The sequence below is a fragment of the Convolutriloba macropyga genome, chromosome 10 (genome assembly GCF_964194025.1).
Source record: "Convolutriloba macropyga chromosome 10, txConMacr16.3, whole genome shotgun sequence".
NCBI lineage: Eukaryota > Metazoa > Xenacoelomorpha > Acoela > Convolutidae > Convolutriloba > Convolutriloba macropyga.
In genome coordinates, this window is record NC_134477.1 from 13,421,197 (window position 1) to 13,442,269 (window position 21,073).

The 21,073-nt window shown below is 33.5% G+C and overlaps 1 protein-coding gene across 3 annotated transcripts in view; it reads left to right on the plus strand.

The window, feature by feature from the left end:
* The window catches only part of LOC142348644 (acetylcholinesterase-like), a 53,785-nt gene that overhangs the window by 10,172 nt on the left and 22,540 nt on the right, over positions 1–21,073 (plus strand). For 2 of the 3 annotated variants that reach the window (XM_075400068.1, XM_075400069.1), the window contains exons 3-8: positions 4,949–5,054; positions 7,730–7,865; positions 8,198–8,266; positions 10,748–10,952; positions 14,804–15,025; positions 18,796–18,963. In XM_075400068.1, coding sequence (XP_075256183.1) covers positions 4,949–5,054; positions 7,730–7,865; positions 8,198–8,266; positions 10,748–10,952; positions 14,804–15,025; positions 18,796–18,963 — 906 coding nt within the window. Of the gene's footprint in view, positions 1–4,250; positions 4,405–4,948; positions 5,055–7,729; positions 7,866–8,197; positions 8,267–10,747; positions 10,953–14,803; positions 15,026–18,795; positions 18,964–21,073 lie in introns of those variants that run through there. The other variant, XM_075400070.1, reaches the window with a different exon arrangement.

The window sequence follows — 21,073 nt, forward strand, 5'->3', positions numbered from 1 at the left end:
ACCTTATTTTAAAACAAGGAGGCTCGTTAATGGGCGCTCGCACATGATGTTCCGACCCGGGCTCATCTATATTTTTGACTTAGTTGTCAACCAAATGAAGAGATAACAAGAACAGATGTTTGATTTTAAAACAATCGTTGCGCAACCTATCTACTAGTTGAATTACATAATGCCATGCCTCATTACAGCGGCAACGAGATCTTACATTAAAACGACTGTGAGACAAACAAAAAGAAACAACAAAATTAGCAAAAACAAAAATTTCACGGCGAAAACTGAATATTTAAATTTAAAAGCACCTAGTAGCAACGTCAAAATGCAGTCAGATTAAGCCCTTAACTACACAAATTTACCTTATCCTAACTACACAGCAGATGAAAAGTTTTTTTAAGGAGACTAGGTAACAAGTCGACAAAGAGAACGAACAATGAGGCGAAATTCAAAAAATAATCAACTTTTTTTAAACGAAGAAATATCAAAAGTGTTAAAGGTCATTAGCTTTTAACTAAATAATCTAGATAAATTACTAAAAAGTCATTATAAAACCAAAAGGACTTGTCTTTGGTTAAGCTAAGCTATAGAAACGAACTAAAGAAATACTCAAAAAATTACAAACGATTTGCGAAAACACAAACCATTGCTACCATTAAAATCATTAGCTATTATTTGAACATTGTATTTTAATTCAATTGTTATTTCCACTAATTTAGCTGGAGGGTTTATACTGAGAGATTAAATGAATTTACTTGGGCCACATTTGAAAACCATTGGGATCTCTTGTTACGCGATTGTTCTGAAAGAAGAGAAAAAGAAACACAACAATTGACTACACAAAAAACGTTTATAAAAACGCATACTGTCCAACAAACAGAAACTCACTGTCAACTAGTATCAGTAGATATATATTTCTTTATATAAAAGAAATTTGATGAGACCTCTCATTGATGAAGCTTCAATTTGAGAAGAACACCAAAAACTGAAAATTTTGAAAAATATTTGAAAAAGTATATCATAAATTTTAAGACTATTGGCTGTAAACTGATTGCTCTGGATAACATCATTCATTCAATCCTCAATTACAAGCTTTAGAGATCTGTCAGCAATTTACGGCTACCTAAAGAACAAAAACAGCAAATTCAAGAAAGAAATTGAGCGAGAAAAGTGTCGAAGGCATTAAAAAAATGATCTTTTCACTAAAAATCTAAAAAGTTTTCTATTTTCCATTAATTTTTTAACAGCAATGGGATTCTTATTTTCTATCAATATAACTTCAAGATAAAATTTCTTATAAAATTCTTACAAAATCAACAAATATGAACAAATACATTAGAACCACGAAAGTTTTGAGAAAACTCGTAGTATCAACGCCATTAAATTCAATAGCTTTCAACGGACGCCAGTAAATGCGCTTAATTATGCCTCGATTGGACAACAAGTTTGTTTGCCATTCATATTTCATCAACAATCTAACAGACCTTACAACAAATTATTGACTATGAAAACAACTACAAAGACAGGCAAAAACCAAAAACTCAGTAGAAAAGTGACCGAAGAAAGTGTCGAAGCAATTTAAATCATGAAGTTTTAAATCTAATAGGTAGAAGATAAAACCACTAACCAGATTAATTTTGGCTGCAGTAGAAAAGAAGGGGATCCTGTCAGTACTAAGGCTGACTAACATTGAACAAAAAAGTTAAGGATTGGTTAATGTTCAAAAAAGTTTTGAAAATTATTTTTGAAATCTTAACAGCCATTAAACTCAAAAGCTTTCAACTGAGGTCAATAACTACGCTCCGATATAATCCGATGGGAGGCAAAGGATGTTTTTCATGCACAGATCATCAATAAGGCATCACAATAAGTCTTTTGACTATGAAAACAACAACAAAAAACAGGCAAAAACCAAAATTCAGTCGAAAAGTGCGAGAAGAAAGTGTTGAAGCCGATCAAACCATAAAATTTTCTATGAAAACTTTATCTGTGATCCACTGATCGTCTTCACTAAGGCAACGGTATTAGAATAAAATTTGGATAATGTGTATAATATTTGGATATTGTGATAAGAGTTCAAAAATAACCAATAATTTGAAAATAACCAAAAATTAAAAAAATTTAAAATCTTGTATCATTGGAGTCATATAAGCAATAGTTGGAAGATAAAACCGCTAACCAGACTAATTTAAGTTTTAGTAGAAAGCAAGGTGGTCCTGTCAATACTGAGACTGACTAAAGTTCACAAAAAACTTAAGGTTTGTTAAACGTTCAAAAAAAATTTTCGAAATTTTTTTTATAAAGTCAACAGCCATTAGCTGTCCACTCAAAGCACTAAATATGTTCACTTAATTCTCATTATGAAAATTATTGCACTCTGAGTTAACGAGTCTATGCCAGAGAATCCCAAAATTTATTAAAACCTGATACAGAAAATCAAAAATCAAAATTTCATTTAAAATTACGAAAACTCAGAGTCAAAGACAAAAAGAATTTTCTTGAAGAATTTTTTTTGTTCATTGGGTTTAAGTTGCATGTAAATGGGGTTTTTCTTTAACGGAACCTCGGTATAAAAAGTGACTAGTCTCTAGGTGATAAAAAAGACAAAAATATATGAAACATTTTCTATCAAAAGTGCTCTTAAATAGAGTTCAAATTTTGTTGATGGTAAACTTCCCTGTGAGACCAGAACTAGTCCTTTTAAAAAAAACGAAGTTCAAAAAAATCTTATTTTCAAATTCTAAGGTGGATGGGCTTTGTAATGATACTACTCACATTTCTCGACGATGAATATATCGACCGGCCAAAATTATCTGAACAATAAAAAACCCATTTGAATATATAGATCCTACTTCCCACAGGTGGTGTTGGAACAAAAAATGTAAATCAAGGCTCAGAATTTTTAATCTTTAAACATATTGCCCTGTTAGTCAATGAGTTTATGCAATAGGACTCCAAAAAAAAGTAAAACCTCAAAAAGAAATTCTAAATTTCATTTAAAATTACGAAAACTCAGAGTCGAAGCCAAAAAAAAAATAATTAATTCCTTGAAAACGATTTTTTTGTTCATTGGGCTCTATTTGACTGTAAAAAAGGATTATCATTAACGGAACCTCGACATGAAAAGTGACTTGTCTCTAGATGACATGAAAAACAAAGAAAAATAGAAAATTTTCATAAAAGAAAGCTCTCAAATAGAATTCGATTTTTTTTATAGTGAACTTCCCTATGAGACGAGAACTTGTTTTTATCGCTTTTAGCATATTAGGAACACAAAATGGGTTCTTTTTTTGGCGTGGAATTTAATTTTGAAATATTTTTTTAATAGAGAATATCTTAATTTGAAGAAAAATTACACTAAAAGTGAACGAACATCCACTGTTCACACAAAAGTTCAATCCTCGATAATTCCTCGAAAAAAAAAACGCAAATCAAAAAATCTTTTTAATTTTGAATTCTACGCTGGACCAGCTGTTCAATGATACCACTCACATTTCTCTACGATGAATATATCGATCGGCCAAAATTGACTGAACAAAAAAACCCCTTTGAGTATATAGTTCCTTCCCCCCACACAAGTGGGGTCGGAACAATAAAATTTGTTTACAAAAAAGTTTAGAAGGGTTGGCTCAAGCATAAAATTATAGTTTTAAAAAGCGAAAAAAACGTTCTTTAGATTTTTCGCTTCATTTTCTGTTTGATTAAAACTTTTAACATTGAGAACATTAATGCAGATTTTTTTCTGCAAAATCTTACATAAGAGAAGGATGTTCTGTGGAAGAAAAGCCACAAATTTCACCACAGTGACGTCAAAGGCTATGAATTGCAATTGTACTCAATTATCCCAAAGTGCAATGAACTGTATCACACTTTCAACTAGATTACACAAGCATGCTGAATTCAATTTTTATCTTGAGCGCTTTAAAGCACAATACTATTAGCAACTTGATTTCAATTTATTGAACAGTAATAACCCAATGGAAGAGGATTTCTTGTACGGACATCATCAATTAATCTTTTCATATGACTCTGATCTTTTGACTTCGATTGCTGTCATTATAGTAGTAAAAATTGCTCGATAGTTGTCTAAATCTGTTTGCTGGAAACAGTGAATGTCGTCAGTCAGTAAACGGATTTTAAAGGCCCAAAAATGCTTGCAGTCTGAACTGCAAAACAGAAATGAAAACGCCGCACGTGTGCAAAACATTCTCGCTATTCGAGAAACATTTCACGCATTTTTTTTCGCTATTTTTCTGAGTAATGCATGCGATAAAAAGCAATGTCTTTTTTCTTTTCTTTTGACTGTTTAGCAGCAGATTCACTTAAACGCTAAAAAACAGTGGAGTCGTGAAAGTCACAACGCCTAAACACTCATTTGAGTAGCTGGTGGCGGCTACTAATGACCGTCAGTTGGTAAGTTGGAACTTTTCTTTCGCGTAGCACAGCCGATGCCAGTCCTCCATGTTCTGAATAAATTCTGTTTGCGGAAAAACAGTGAAAATATATTTATCATTTGTGAATGAGTTTGTAATTTTCTTCACTTAATGTCAACTGAAATCAAAATAGAGCATGGACTCATGATGAATTTCTGTTAAGTGATGTTTATCTAGTAAAACGAAGAATTAGTGCTCAATTTTTAATTTTCGAGGTTATCAGGTTTAGACGAGTCTCCTAAATTAAAACCTCAACTAAACCTGTGTTTTTTTTAGTTCAGAGTAACCAATTTCAAACTTTCACAAGAATAGAATAAAATGTCCAAAGTTTTAGTTGTCGAATATGCTCATGATAAAATGTCTTTGAATTTCTGATTTCAAAAATCGTCGCTTGCCATTCAATGATGACGAAATTTTCTTGTTTGGCTGAAAAATTTGCGAAGGCTTGTTTAGATACCTATAAAGATGTTAACAAGCAAAATATATATATATATATATATATATATATATATATTTTGTTTCAGCTTGAATGCCACGAGATTTGGTCCGGCATGCATGCAAATAGCAGACACGACCTTCAATGACGAGGAGGAAAAGATCAGACAAGCTGCTGACATGTGGAATTTCAAGGTCAAATTAAATATCTTCACTGTTTATATTATTCAGTAATCGGAGCAAACGATTAAAGCCCAAACAACTGATTATTGCATTTTATGTTTCTGGATAATTCGCTTTCTATTTTCTGGCTCCGAAGTTCTATGATCTAGAAATTTTTGGTTCCCGTCATACATAGCCTTTATTGTTTTGTGATTCATTCGGTTCAATTTGCATCACATCCAAATATTTAATTCTAATATTGATACCATATACGTTGTTGCGACGCTTTAGAGGTCAACTAAATTAAATGTCAGCAATTGCAACGTCAGCAATAATAATAATAATAATAACAAAACTGATACTGTGATTACTTGATTTAATATTTGAAAGCAAGTGGATATTTAACCTGAGGGTTATAATCAGAATAGTTTACATACCAAAAATGTTAACAAATTTAGCAAACTTGGTTGCTGAAGTGCCCACAAGAATTTTGATCCGAATGGTTTGGTGTTATAAAAATCTGCGTTCTTGAAAGTTTGATTACGAAAAATAGAGCATAATCAATCCTCAAAAAAATTTTCAAAAAACTCTACAGATACTTCAAGCATACGCCATTTTTTATTATCTGGATATCCAGGTTAAGGCATGGAGCATTCTTTTTTAATTTAACTTTTTTTAATAACTTTTTTATTTTACACTGCATTTTGTCTGCAAAAATAGCACAACGTAAAAAATATCCGGACCTATTCTGTTACCCCCCATTGTTTTAAAGCCCCGCAGTTACAAATTATATATTGTCATATGGCACGTTTAACAAAATAGCACGTGCGCCTGGGGGCAAAAAAGATATCAAGCCACTAAGCTAAGGGGGGCAAAAGAGAATATATCCAAATATCCTAAAAATTCTACCAGCCAGCCCCCCCCCCCCAATACAGAGCTCATTTGATTGCCGTGAATGAGCTGCCTATAACAATGGTAGGCTCGACTTCAGTTTCAGATCAATTAAAGGATAAAAAATGCTTACAGTTAATAATTTGGCTAATTAAGATTAAAAAATATTCCTCATTTTGTTTTTTTACTAAAAATTTCTACTCGCTATGATTCTCTGCAAATCATTTTCTTTCGCCCGATTCCATTTCATAGCGCATATGCTAAAATGGATCGAATTGTGGAAATTTCATAGTAGCACGTTATTTTATACGCTAATTTAGATGAACAGTTACCCTTAATATGAAGTAAAATGCGGTTTCAAGTCACTTCAAATCGAATTACCTTGGATCAAAATGGTTGTACATTTTGTTTTTATATCAAAAAGTGTTGCTTAGTTATCTAGGGTAAAATGAGATATGACAGAACAATAGTAGTCTAAAACTGTATCGGGAATTCGAGAATTGAGTAAGCTCTTACAAATTTCTCACGAAACGATTGTAGACCGTAATTTTGAGTTTGGAAGTTTCTTATCAGATCTGAACCTAACATTTTCAGTTATGAATTCGTCTTGATTTTCTTTGTAAAATGTTTGATTTTTGATCGACATCAATATTCTTAATTTTAACATGCAATTTTTTTTGATATACGCTATTCGACATTAAGGATGTTATTGCGCTACCTTTTTCTATAGATTTTCTTGGTAATTCATTGCTTACTGCTTTCTGCAAAATTCGAACGAAAAATACCAAATGCTTTGGAGCTAATATTCCAAGTTCTGTACAAGCCTTAATTACCATAATTGTCGCGCCTTAATTGTTGGGTTATTATTTTGTTCAGAATTTTATACAGCATACAGCAGTTTTATACCAAAAATATCTGTATGCTCTCTATTTTAGTCATCTAACTAGGTTATATGTTTTGGTCTCTTCTAAAGCAACCAAAAAATAAGTCTTAATAGATCTTAAGCAATAAAAATGGAGTGATTTTTATCTCTAAGATATTGTAGCAACTGTAGCAACCCAATGGTGATATTAGCTAACTCCATATACTGCAAAGGAATTAAAACTTTGAGGACTCGCTGCTACATCTCCAGAATCGCGGCCAGCGCGCTACCGTTGCACAGCAGCTCTGCTGAAGCAGCATCTTTGTTAGCTTGATATAACACGAGCTGGTTTATTTCAATATCATATAAAATCTTGAACGATAAATTTCTTGTCCACCAAATTCGATTTGCGTTGGAGATGGTATAATGCGTGCAAATATTTTCATCAGATCGTACACTATAAAAATCCAGAAGCTCTGGGGATGATACTTAATTGAGCTCAGTTTTACTTTCACGGCGTCCTTGAACAAATTTTGGGCTCCTTGATAAAATTGCTTCACTATTATAGTTTTCTTGCTTAGTCACTAAATTTTGCAAGAAACATAAATAGTGATTTGTCACGTTGCTATTATCAGTATATATAAACTTTTTTTTAACCTTTCACTAAGTTTAAATTGTTCTTTTACAAGGATCAGCAGGTTTACGCCGTTTCTTTACTATGGTCAATAATTTAACTTACTATGATCAGTAATTTAACACAGCTTTTTCTCAATGATTAACAGCTACGTTTGCCGCTGTTTTACAATGACCATGAAATAATAATTGCACCGTTCTATAACGTTAGATATTACACTGTATCTTACTATCCAGTTCAAATGAACAGAAAGTTTGTTCTGTTTTTTTTGCTCACTGTTTTTGTAAATTTCACCGAACAGTGTGTTTTTCTCTGTTGCAGACAGAGTACCAGATAGATGAGGACTGTCTCACTCTCAATATCTGGGCGCCCTACAACCCAAATAAGAGGGACACCAAGTACCCTGTCATGCTCTGGATATACGGGGGAGGATTCTTCTCTGGAACCTCACATTTGGGTAATGCTTATCCCAATTTGACTGTAATACCATTGAACCTTTCAGTTCATCGAATGCCTGAAATTGAAATTTCGAGCCAAGTTATTCCTTGAGCTACAATTGCTGGCTATAGACGTATTAATTAAAAGCAATTTAAGTTTTAATTAGAAAATAATCAAGAATTCCAACAGTGTTAATTTTTATCATGAATGCATCAAAGTGTTTGAAATTACGCATTTGGTTATTTTATCCGGATGAGCAAGAGAGTGCCCCATTTTTGTTACAATTTTAGAGCAAAGTGACAGTTTAACGTCTCCTGAGAAAATATCTTTTCAATATTTGTTTTGTTTCAGATGTGTACAATGGGTACAGGTTGACTGCGCTAGAAAATGTGGTTGTGGTTACATTCAATTATAGATTAGGTAAGTCACTCGGTTCAGAAAGTCTTAGAAATTATCTAAGCTTCTCCGATAGCTCTCACAATAATATCATCCCGAGTAGAGGATTTTGATGAAATTTATGTTAGAAATGCGCTAATAGCAGCTGAAAAAAAATATTTTCCAGCGGATGAATCTTAAATATTTTAAATCCATTTCATACATAATTTCAGAACTTGTCAACACATAAAGCGAATAATTATGTAAAGTTTATCCGCTGAAAATTTTTTTGTCAGTGGCTGTTAGCGCATTTATTGAACAAATTTCACTACTTATAGCACTTATCTTACACAATTTCACCACTTATCATACGCATTTACAACGCTTTCCTAACCAAATTGGAAAATTTAGTTTTTTGAATTTTTTCTGCTTCGGTAAATACAGGAGCAGCACCGCAGGACTAAACAGCATTGCACCAGAGCAATCCAAATTAAAAATACAGTTGAGTTTGAAAACTGTCAACAAATTTATGAATTTTGTCAACTTTTAAGATAAAGCAGTTATCAAAGCTGGAGTATATTGCCACATTACTTGATTGAACGAAACGAGGTTGCATAAGTTTACTGTCTTCCCTCCGTTGGCCATAATGAGAGTGTGACTTTTAAGAAAACAACGAAGACTTTTGACTGATCAGCGGCTCTTCAGAATTTCAAATAGAAAAAGCGTACATGCTGACTACGTTTTAAGCAATATTGAGCAAAAAATTTACTCTTAAGTTTTGTTGTAAGGATTTTTTGCACTGAAAGCTCTTAAATTCTCTTTTATTCGAAAGGCTAAAATCATGTAAGAATTGCGCTGAAATTTCGAAGTGTTGAATTCATGCAAAGAAATTGTTGAAAGTTGTGATGCATTTTTGTACGAAAAGTGCTGAATTTATGCATGGAGTGTGCGGAAAGTGGTCAATTCGAGATCATTGTTAGTGGGGAAGTTATGTAAGTGGTTTGATGAAAAATATGCTGTAAGTTTTTAAGAATTATGTTGACAAGTGCTGAAATTTTTTTGTTCACCTAACTCAGAGCCTAAAATTAATCTTTCAATACATTCGCTATATTGCTTACATAAGTTCAGGACTACCATTGTATTTCTTACAGATTTTTCCACCAAAACCCGCTAAAATCTCGACCAGCGATTGAAAAGCGAATTTTCGAAGCATAGAAATTTTCCACTCACTGTGAAAAACTGAATGTTTTTTTGAACCTAGTTTTGTAAAACTTAAACACCAAAAAAACGTTCTGATAGTTGTTTTCAGGGTGTTGGAAGCTAGATATATATATATATATATATATATATATATATATATATATATATATATATATATATATATATATATATATATATATATATATATAGAGAGAGAGAGAGAGAGAGAACAAACAAATGAGTTTTTTTGCTTAAAATGAACTTGGCATAAAGCTCTACTTGCTAAACGTAAACTTGGCTAAAGAAATTAAGACTTAGGGACAAGAAATGACGAGAACTGGTTACATGAAATCCCAATTTTGAGTCCCTATGATCAGTTGGGGTAATATAAACACCATTGGGTATAGCGATTCCAGTAAGAGATTCTTGTTCAGATCGGTTATACTAAGCCATTTTCACAGTAGTTGCATCTGCTTAAATCTAATGGCAAAATCTCGACTTGACTGGGCGAAAAGCAATTTTTGTGCACATTAAGGTAGTATTTTTAATCTGAAACTTAAAAATGGTACTCCAAACGCATTTGACTTACTTGACTTGCGCACATTAAGCAAAATTGTATCCAACAGGTCAGTAACAAAAGTAATATTAGAATATTTCCTTTCTCTTCAAATATGGATTTTTATTTGTCACTGGTGTGACGCACAACCTCTCTAGCCTATTTAGGCGAATCTGTTCTCGATTCCAACTTGGATTACGCAGAAACCTAAGCAAGATTTGGAGGTCAGGAGGTCAGGAAAAAATAAAGATCCTTGTGCATTGTATTCTAGACATTTTGTCAATTTTTTGATGGAAATTTTTTTCTGATTTGTCTTTTCAAATTAGACAAACTTTGGCCATTTTTTTATTTGTCTCTTCAATATGGGTATTATAAGTTTTCTTGTGCATAGTTGTATCAAATTGTTTGGAATTAAAATATTGATTATTTCATGAAAACGGGCAACATAGACGTAACTGGGTTTTTATTGTGTATCTATGCCAAATAATACTGATCGACATTATTGTAGAACATTTTTGATCGAAATGAAACAAAAGTACGCCATCCGGACTCCTCTGGACTCCTCCGGCTAAAATTTGAGCATCTGAAATAAAAAATGTTCATACTATTAAATTCCCCTGTCTTAACTGTAATGGCTAATTTTCCCCTCCTCATTATCGCTTACCATTATCATCATAACAGCAGTCAGAAGTTTGCGCTTATGAAAACAAAAATTTTGTCCACGTGGGACAAGAAAACATATCTGAAAACCTTTTACTGTACGTTTTAAGGTCTGTTCGGATTCCTCTACTTGAACTCGTACGAATCCCCGGGCAACATGGGTCTGTACGACCAGTTGGTGGCCCTCTCGTGGGTGAAGGAGAACATCGCGGCATTCGGGGGAGACATGGAGAGAATAACCCTGTTCGGGGAGAGTGCGGGAAGTGCCAGTGTTGGATTCCATATGCTGTCTCCCCTCAGCAACCATTTGTTCACGTCAGTACCGCAACAGTTTCAATACTTCTTCGCATCTTTTTCTGTTTCGGTCATTGGAGTTTTTTGTGTCATTCAGCTATCATATATGCGTTGCACTTTACTACGTAAAAAAAATAAGATTTATTCTGTTTCGTCCTCCCAGTGTCATTTTTTCATCCATAGGTTTCCTTGAAAGTCCGTAGGAAGCCAATTGGACCTGTTAGTATTAGGTCTTGATTTGAAGTGTTCTGTTCTGCAATTAACATAAAACAAAGCAAAAAATGCAAATTTATTTTTAAAAAAGACATCGAATGATAACAATGCGAAGTTTTTTTCGGACTGTACGAAACAACGAATAGACCAGAAGTAGCCTTGCTATTGCTGTTCGTGCACTAGGAACACGTATTTGTTCCGAATATTATGGATATGGGTAATTTGACAAAAAATGACTAGCCCTCTTTGAAGTTAACGAAGATTGTGTCTGCAGTTTTTAGGTGTGTTAATCCGGGAAAATTAAACAAAGTGGACTAAAGAAGCTTATTTTGTGCCGATTTTGATGGAAAGAGGCTGAATTTTGATAAATTTAGCAAAAATTTGAGCCATAAAATTGGATCAAACAATTCAACAATCTTCTATATTTGGAGGTAAAACCAAAACAATATCTTTAACAATTTTAACCTATTTTTCAGTAAATTTGGCAAAAATGTCGAAAAATGGCGTAAAATTACGGAAAAAGTAAACAAAAACAAACGAAATTCAGTTAAATGTTCTGAAAATTTAAACCTCGATAACTCTTGAAAAAAAGAAATTCAAACAAACTTTTTACTTAAATATTTTACGCTTGACGGGCTTTCTAATGATATCACTTACAACCCTCTACGATGAATATATCAATTGGCCAAAATTGACTGAACAAAAATCCCTTTGAGTATAAAGCTCCCCACCCACAAAGGTGGGTATGAACAATAAGAAGACAGGGTTTGAAAATTGGTGCAATGGTAGCAAAAAGTCTTCAGCATAGTTTGCTCATAGGTGGTTCTGATAACTGACCAGATTCTTAAGTATAGCCATCTCTCATCAAAAATCGCACCAGATTGTGGACAATAATCTGATTATATGTGTAGTGTGTCGCGTAATCTTTGAATAAGATGCATAAATGGCTACAAGTAAAACAATCATTCATTTTGTAATGATATAAATTTCTTAATAATTATTCCAAATTTTTGATGTGTGACATCAGGTTAAATACTTTGCACCTTCATTGCATAATTTATTTCAGTTTCAAAACTATTACAAGAGATTGAAGAATCACAAAATTGGTTGAGAATGAATTAACCGGAATACAAAGTCAGAAAAAAAACTGATCAACAACAATTTTGGCCTCACAAAAGTTGTACAATTTGCTTTCATTGAATGGTTTGATCTTGGCCCATTTGTATCGCAACAAAGTTGTACACTTTTTTTGGTTCGCACATTATTTTCATTAGATGTAGCTTGCATCTGTTGTTGCCTGTCCACGGTTCAAGATTTGTAAATGGTCTGATAAGAAGGCAAAGTTTAAAAATCAATCTTATCAGAGGTCACTAATGTTTGTGTATTCAGCCTGGTTATAGTTCCCGTATACAATAAATGACATATAGTTCAAAGTGATCTTTTTAATTTTTTTTCAAATTAATTAAGATCCTAGAAACTACTGAAAATCATATTTGTGTTGTGAAAGCTGAGAGTTCTCGTTTAGGTTTTCGATGTGTCAAATCTGAAAAATCATCAACACATTTTGTAGAAAGAACGGGACCGAAGCACCGGTCAGGTTTTTCCCGTGGAAGTCGTGCATCAAATCACATAAAATAAAAATGTGTGATATTGGCTCAACACCAGCAGCTTCAGGCTAGCAAAAAATAACAATAATAATAATAATAAAAATCCAAACGTTGCCTCTCAAAAACAAAACTTTTTTTCACATAATAAGAAAGTGACCGATAAACGACAAGTCTTATTTCTCAGTAGGACTATTTCGGCAGTAAGTAGTCTCGTATTGTTAATAAAAACGCATTTTATTTATGATTAAGGTTTTTTGGTATTTTAAACATACATTTAGCAAAAAAAAAATCTGGAATTTCTTCAGAATATCTAATAAAATCTTTATTTTTTACAGACGGGAAATTAATTTTTTTGATAATGTATACTCTTTTTCGATGACTACTATTGATTCACATAAATCATTGCGAGCATATTGTTTATATGAAAGAACCAAATTTTTTTTAAAAAAATTTTGAATCTACTTTATTAACAATAATAAGTTTCCACTGCTCAGTTACTTAAGACTTATTGATTCGGACATTTTGGGAGCAAATACATGAAGTCTAGAAAGCCTTTATAACAAATCATTACAATTTCTTTCGGTACCAGCTCGGATCCTATCCAGTCTGAGACGCATATTCATTTGACACATCCCTAGCTCAAAATTTGTTGCTTGTAAACGTACAAAAATCGCCGGTATGTTCCGTTATAGGTAGACCAAACCAACGAAGGCGCTTATGTTCTTTCTTCGGTATTGTTGGTATTTTCGGTCTCTTAGATTCGGTTCTTTCATTGGGTGTGTTTGGTTTTAAAGATATGATAATCGTCGGTATGTTCAGTATCTTACATTCGCTATGTTTGGTTTTAGACGTTAGAAACCCTTGGAAGGGTCGGTTACAAACCACAAAAGAAGTCACGAGAAAATGAGTTGTGTACTTGGTTGCACAAGACCACATCAGAACTCTGATTGTGATTTAATGAGCTGAATCCCAATTAATATTCAACAAGTCTGTTATATTTCATTTGAAAAACATGCAAAAAAGTTTATATTTGTCCAACTAGCTTTTATAAATGAGCTAAAGACGAAAGTCGTTAAAATTGTCACTTTTTTGAAGAAATAGTCTCAAAGAGGTAAGTTTGGAAGCCCTCCGATCTGAATGTTATCATAACATTTGACTCCATTGAATATGAAATAAAAACAACTATTTCCGACTTTTAAAAGCGAGCATACCAAATCTAAGAAACCAAACATATCGAATCTAGGAAACCGAACATATCAACAATTTCTTTGTTTTGAAACCAACTATACCAATTCTAAAAATACTGAACATACCGAATCTTAGAAACTGAACATACCGAATCTTAGAAACTAAACATACCGAATCTTAGAAACTAAACATACCGAATCTTAGAAACTAAACATACCGAATCTTAGAAACTAAACATACCGAATCTTAGAAACTAAACATACCGAATCTTAGAAACTAAACATACCGAATCTTAGAAACTGAACATACCGAATCTTAGAAACTAAACATACCGAATCTTAGAAACTAAACATACCGAATCTTAGAAACTAAACATACCGAATCTTAGAAACTGAACATACCGAATCTTAGAAACTAAACATACCGAATCTGAGAGACCGAACTCCGACGACTTTTTGCGTATGAAACCGACAATGTCTTACGTGGAAAACCGAACTTGCCGAGCATTTCTTGCTTCGGTTTTGGTCGGTCTTCTCGACTAGGGACGTGAAGTCGTCAGTGCTAAATTAAAATTATCAACACTTACATTTACACTTGATTTTACAAGCAAGAAATGATACAAAAGGCAAGAGTCTCCTGGTCAAGGTCGAGGTGTCAGTGCATGTATAGAGCCAATTGCAATAAATTGCAGAATTTTTATATTAAATGAGCTAAATTTTCTTTTACTCACAAGTTTTGAGCGCATTTGATGGATAGTTGCAAGAAAGTACCTCGACTCGGAGACATAAGGGCATCTATTAATTATGACAAATTGCAGGTGAAAAGGTGCGGTATTTTCAAACTAATATTGACAATATATTTCAGTAATGGGATAATGCAAAGTGGCTCCCCAACTGCACCCTGGGCTCTGATGTCACGTGATGAAATGTTAGACCGGTCTCTGGGAGTGGCAAAGAGACTGAGTTGCTACAATGGAGGCACAGACAGATCCAGAGTGGCAGCCTGTCTCCGAAGACTATCTCTCAAAGACATCCTCACAGCCACTGCCAGCTTGTACTCTGACTTCGCTGGCAAAAACAAAAATAGGTTAGTCATACCTCACACTAAATAAAATTAAGGTAATTTTACCTTAGCAGAGTTAAAACAAAAAGAGTTAAAAATCTTGACTAAAACTTTTAATCAAAATCTTAACCACAAAAATACTTTTACAGAATAAAAGTTACGGTAGTTTCAAGGTAAGTTGCAGGGGTGAAGATACGGTTTTTGTTAAGGAAGTGAGGACCTGGTCAGCACACTAAATAAAGTAAGGGTAATTTTACTTTAAAAAATAACTTAGCTTAACTCAACTGGTTTTGAGGTAAAGTTAAGGAAAAGTTAGCTTAAGTTAAGGTAAGCTATGAAAAAGCAGATTAATCCTAACAGTTGAGTAAGCTATGTTATTTTTTAAAGTAAAATTACCCTAACTTTATATAGGTTGCTGACCAGGTCGAGCTCCTCGGTCAAAATAGCCTTACAATCAGATCATCAAAACACATAAAACTTACAAGGGCAAAACGAGATGTTACGCTAATCTGACAAAGGTCATGAACACACCAACCAATATGAACGAGCCCAAATCTGAGAAAAGTTGTTTTAGTCTGGATAGGTCTGCTGATACGACCTTACTGTATCGAAAGTTTTAATGATAAGCGAGTTTCAACAGTGGTAAAGACCGCGGTCTTAGAAGTGTGAATCATAAGAAACTTGCACCAGTCTTACTAACCATGACAATTAGGCGTGTTTTTTAACGCTCTTAACTGAAAAATCTTGCTTCGGGTTACTCTGGCTCTTCATAAAACATTTGGAACGGTAGGGGATCAATGAATAGCTGATATTTTAAAGACATTTTGTAGATAAAAATCTTTGAATTAATAATGTCTTGGCTATTTTTAACATAGTCTGAACTATATCAGTCAACATTAAAAAAAGAAACACTGCATTACCTGAGTATTTACAGACTTGTAAACTTCAAGGCAGTGTATTTTACAGGCATAATGTTACATGATTAATTATTACAATTTTACAAAAATTATAAATTTCAAAACAAATGAAGTTAGTTTTCAGTCATTAAGTATAGAGAGAAATCACACTTATATTAATTACATTGACAGCTCAATTTTATTAACAAGACGCTGATTTCAAACTTTTGTCTTTTTGGGTGAGTGAAATCAAACAGAGGCCATGAATCATTGTTCAGTTCCCCTCTTTTTGGTGAGTCTAAAAAGAAGTCGAATTATTCTTCTGCCCCCTGATAGCTGAAAATATCCATCAGAGCGTAACATATATGTTAGAATTTGGAAGTTGTCAATTAATCCACCCCACTTCTGCCATTCTGAATAGTTTTCTCGAGGTCGTAGGGGATTGTAGGAAACTGATGGTTGGTGGCAAACATATTTGGTGGCAAACGTTTTTGGTGGCAAACGTTTTTGGTAACGTTTTTGGTGGCAAAAATATGTAACTAAGCTAAAGATGCAAACGTGTTTCTGGGTGCAAGCAAAATTTTTTCTGAGTTATTTGGTTTATGCAAATCGTTTTCATGATGTGTCAAAGATACGCCACCTCGTAGTTTTGACTTGTCTGTTTGAAGTCCATTGAGAAAAAGGATTTGACGATTTTAGTTTTAACCAACATTTAAACCATCTTTTACCGCAATTGGTTTCCTTTGTTCAAACAATGTTAACCGATCGATATATTCATTGTAGAGAGTTGTGAGTGACTTCAATAGGAGTTGGATTAAGCGTAGAATATTTTATAAAACAATTTTTTTGAAATTCGTGCTTTCAATTTGTCAACGAAGTTATCGATGTTGAAACTTTGGTGACCTTTTGACTGATTTCCATTAATTTGTTCAAATTTTCAAAATTTCTGTTTAAAACTCAGTCACTTTTTCTTCAAAACTATGTCAAAAAATTGTACACGAAATTGTTGTAATTTTGGTTTTATATTCAAAGATTGTCGGAAGGTTGTTTAACCTCTTGATTCAACTTTTTGGCTAAAAGTTTTGATATTTCTTTAATTATGAGCCTTTTCATTAAAAATGTTACCAAGTATGCCTCTTTAGCCCCCTTTGTTTAAATTTTTCTAAAAAAAACAAACGTTTACTTTTACTTTTAATGCCTATGAGAGTGTTCTTGAATTAAAATTTTGCGCGTTTTTTTGCTATTTTAACTGAAAGGTATACATAATTCTTTAATAATAGTCTGATTTAGACACTATTTAGATACTGGTTTTTAAATCAAATTATTTTTTGCTGACAATTGAAACGATCACAATTGGCAATTTGCAATAGCAAGGTTAGCTAGGGTCTATTGGTGGATTTTTTCAATCCAAAATTGGTTCCTTTTGTATTGGGGCACTTTTTTTCTTAAATGTTTTTGCCTTTGTTGTTTTTCATTAAATGCAGATCCGAATGATTTAAAATCGAGGCTCAGTTATTGACAGTTCTCATTTATGTGCATTTGATGCACAATTGACATGTACTGTAATTTCATTGCAAAGCTCTTTGTCTTTATGACTTAAAAAAAGTTGGTTTTAAGTAAAATTGTTCAGCCTTGAAAAATTGAGTTCGGCCTGCATTCGTTGTAACTGTGAATTTCTATAGGTCAAGTTGCAGCAATGACCAGTACAAATAGATTTAAAAGCTAATATATCAAGTGCTTTTTAATTGAAAGGTCATGTTGTGACTTATAATTAAATCTCTTTTCAATGCATTAGGTGCTTTGAAATTTGCCGCTTCTTATTTTATTTCTTTCAACTTGTAAATTCGTCTCAGCAATGAGAGATCTCATGTTTAATGCAGTGAAACAAAGATTAGTGCTCTTTGCAGTTATATGTTTTGAGTAATGGTTTTTTGGCTTTGATGCATATTCCGGATACTGACAGGTCTCAATGGCTTACTCTGGAAGTATAAATGAACTTGGTTATTTATTTTAGTTGGTACCCAATTGTTTTAATGACTTTGAAATTAACTGCTTAAAAAACATAAGCGCCTTTTATCGCTTTGCTGTTTTTTTGTCTTTTTTTAACTAGAATTTTAATGATGCCACTCACAACTCGGTTTGATTATTATATGTATCGGCCAAAATTGACGGAGCAAAACCCAGCTTAGCATATGGTTTTTCCCCCACTAAACTTTCGGCGAACGCAATAATGACCGATCAGAAATTTTTTGTGTTGTTGGAAAAAAACAAGAGGTGGCCCGACCTATTAACATGTATGAGTCTTAGGCGCTGAGAAAGATGGGAATTGCAAATGTCTGAATCTGAACGTACAGAAGTCTAGCCATGAGTACATACTGTTTATGATAGTTTGCACATAGCCTACTTTGAACTTTCGGAAAACGCAATAATTTTCAATCGCCCGAGCGCGTGGGGGCCAATCATCAAAGCTCTTTACCTAAGAGACACTGTTTTAAATTTGTAAATTTGGAGCTCGTAGAGGTCCAGATATGAGTGTAAGAAGCTGGACCTAAGTCTATATCGAAACCAGCACAAACACAGACAGTTTTTTAATTGACGGAAACCTGGTCAAAAGCGCGTTTATTCTGTGACAATCGGGAAATGAAAAGGTTCCATCTGGGACGGTCTGGATGTACCGATTTTCCAATTTAGCCTGGTTGCAATGACCCAAGTGTTCAGTGTAACTGCCCAATAAGAGTTTGGAACGAAAATTGGGCTCCAAAATTGCGAGCGCTTCTAAACTAAGAAAATTGGTCTAAGTGGTTTCACTCGGCCTACGACCTCGTGTCACTCTATCAATAATTCGATACCTGGACGAGCAGTCTTCTAATATTCTCAATGCTTTTTGTCACGTTTCAGGTGGCTTGACTTTCCAGTTGCCCCAATAGTTGACAACAAACTAATTCCCATGGATCCACTAACACTTCTGAGGACTGGAAACTTCAAAAAAGTGCCTCTGATGATAGGCTCAACTAGCAATGAGGGCAGTTTCTGGCTACTCTACTACAGACCATATTTCAATGTCCGGTTAGAATTGCATCAACAAATTGTCCAATCAAATTTGGCAAATTTGGTCGGATCTGGAAACTTGTTTGTGTTTGTAGTTTGTAGAAGATTGTTTGTAGTACATAGGTTTACCTTTTTGTGCGCATTTCTAACTTTAAATTTTTTAACATTTAATATTCATATTAAATATTACATAAATTTCCATGCACTTTTTTCAAGGTCATCTAATTTTGTACAAATTAAAACGAAAAGAAAGTTATAATCGTAATTTCAAATAAATGTTTTTTTAATATTGCGCCAAAACTTTACAACCAATCTTGACTCTTCTCGGTTCGTATTGCGCACAAATCGCCCTCCAAAAAAGTTGAGTTTAAGCGCGTGGAACAATCAGCGTAAATAACCCACCCCTTTAGCGTGAATAATGCTATCAAATAGTCGCGCAAAAGGTTGCGCGACCTAAGCCGTTAGAGTTAAATCCTCTTGTGTCGCTCGCGGACATGATGCTCGGTCTGATCATAGAACATTCATGTTGGGACATTTTTTTTCGTCTGCTGGCCTTTATGAAAGACCTTCCTGTCCGGCACAAAACTAGATCTAGAACCCATGTCGGTCAGTGATCCAATTGCGTTTGATAAGGGCCATTTTGGGTCCATCAATTAAGCTTGGGCTAATAAACGTCATACTGATGTTCTCAAAAGCACACAAATTTATAAATAGCATTTACAAAGCTGCCCAAATTTCCCTACGTTTTGCAAATTATTACCTACCTATTGTTTAACGATATCAGATTTCTGGAGCCATAAAGATTCATCAATTCGACCAAAATCAACTCGCAAATTTTCACGCAGTAGAAACTGAAACTATTCACTGTCATCATTAATTGCAAACTTTAGTCTTCTAATGGTTTGGTTAAATAAATTAAAAGAGTAAATAAATTAAAAATAAATAATTAAATTGGTCTTTTGAGGTTACTGTCGTCGTTGTTACTGTCCCAGCTATCTAATCGCTTTAATTAGAGAAAAAATTGTTGTTAAGATGAAAAATGTCTCATAACTGCGTTTAAACTATATTTTTACCTAGATTCCGCAGGCAACTGTTTTGAAAATCACATCCACGTTCTTTTGGTGCCTATCTTTATTTATGTTCGTTTCATCAAAACTCTGCAATTCAAAAAGATTCTGTAAAACGGAACAAAAAAATGACCACAATTAAGATCCATCATACTAAAATTCAAAATCGACCTGATTTTCAAAATCGAGCTAAATTTATTAAAATTGTCAAAAATATTAGTCTCAGTTAGAGAAATTGTTATTTTAGAAGACTCTGGCTTGTTTTTTATGAAATGGCTATTTTGCAATTTCTGTCACAAAAATTGTCATCTTGCAAGATCTGAGTTACAAATGGTTATCTTGCAAGTTAGGCCAGAACAATTGTTATCTTGCAAGATCTGACGGAAAATGGTTGTCTTGCAAGATCTGCCAGAAAAATGTTTCTCTTGCAAGATTCTTGCGAGAAAAACAGAGTTCGCCGGTCGAGCTGCGAGTTTTAATAATTTTCTTTAGCATTATTTTTTGATCAAATTCTTTTCAAATTTTTTTTCAAATTTTTTTCAAATTCAATAGATCAGCTCTCAATAAACAAAAAGAAACTGTTTGATTACTTAAACTTGAAATAAATTTCTACTACCGCCTAAAGAGTAACAATGTGCGATTTTCATTTTTTGTGATGAAAGCTGCTATCGATTTAAAAGCTGTTATCAAAGCAAAATTGCTTCTAATCTTTTTTCACATTTTCAGTCGGTATTTGATTGTTTTTATTAATCTGGCGAAAAATACAAAACTACATCGGACACTTAGCTTGTAAAATACCTTATCTTGTATGATTCAAACAGAAAAACGTATGCCTTGCAAGATTTTGGCAGGAAAGTTAATAAACTTAAGAATCCGGTAGAAAAATGTTTATCTTGCAATGTTCTGGCAGAAAATGGTTGTCTTCCAAGATTCTGGCAGAAAAAATTGGTTATCTTGCAAGATTCTGGTGGAATCTGCCAGAATATTACAAGATAGCCATTTAATTTTCGACTGGGGTTGTGATTATTATTTTCGGTGGTTAAAATACGAACAAAAATTTT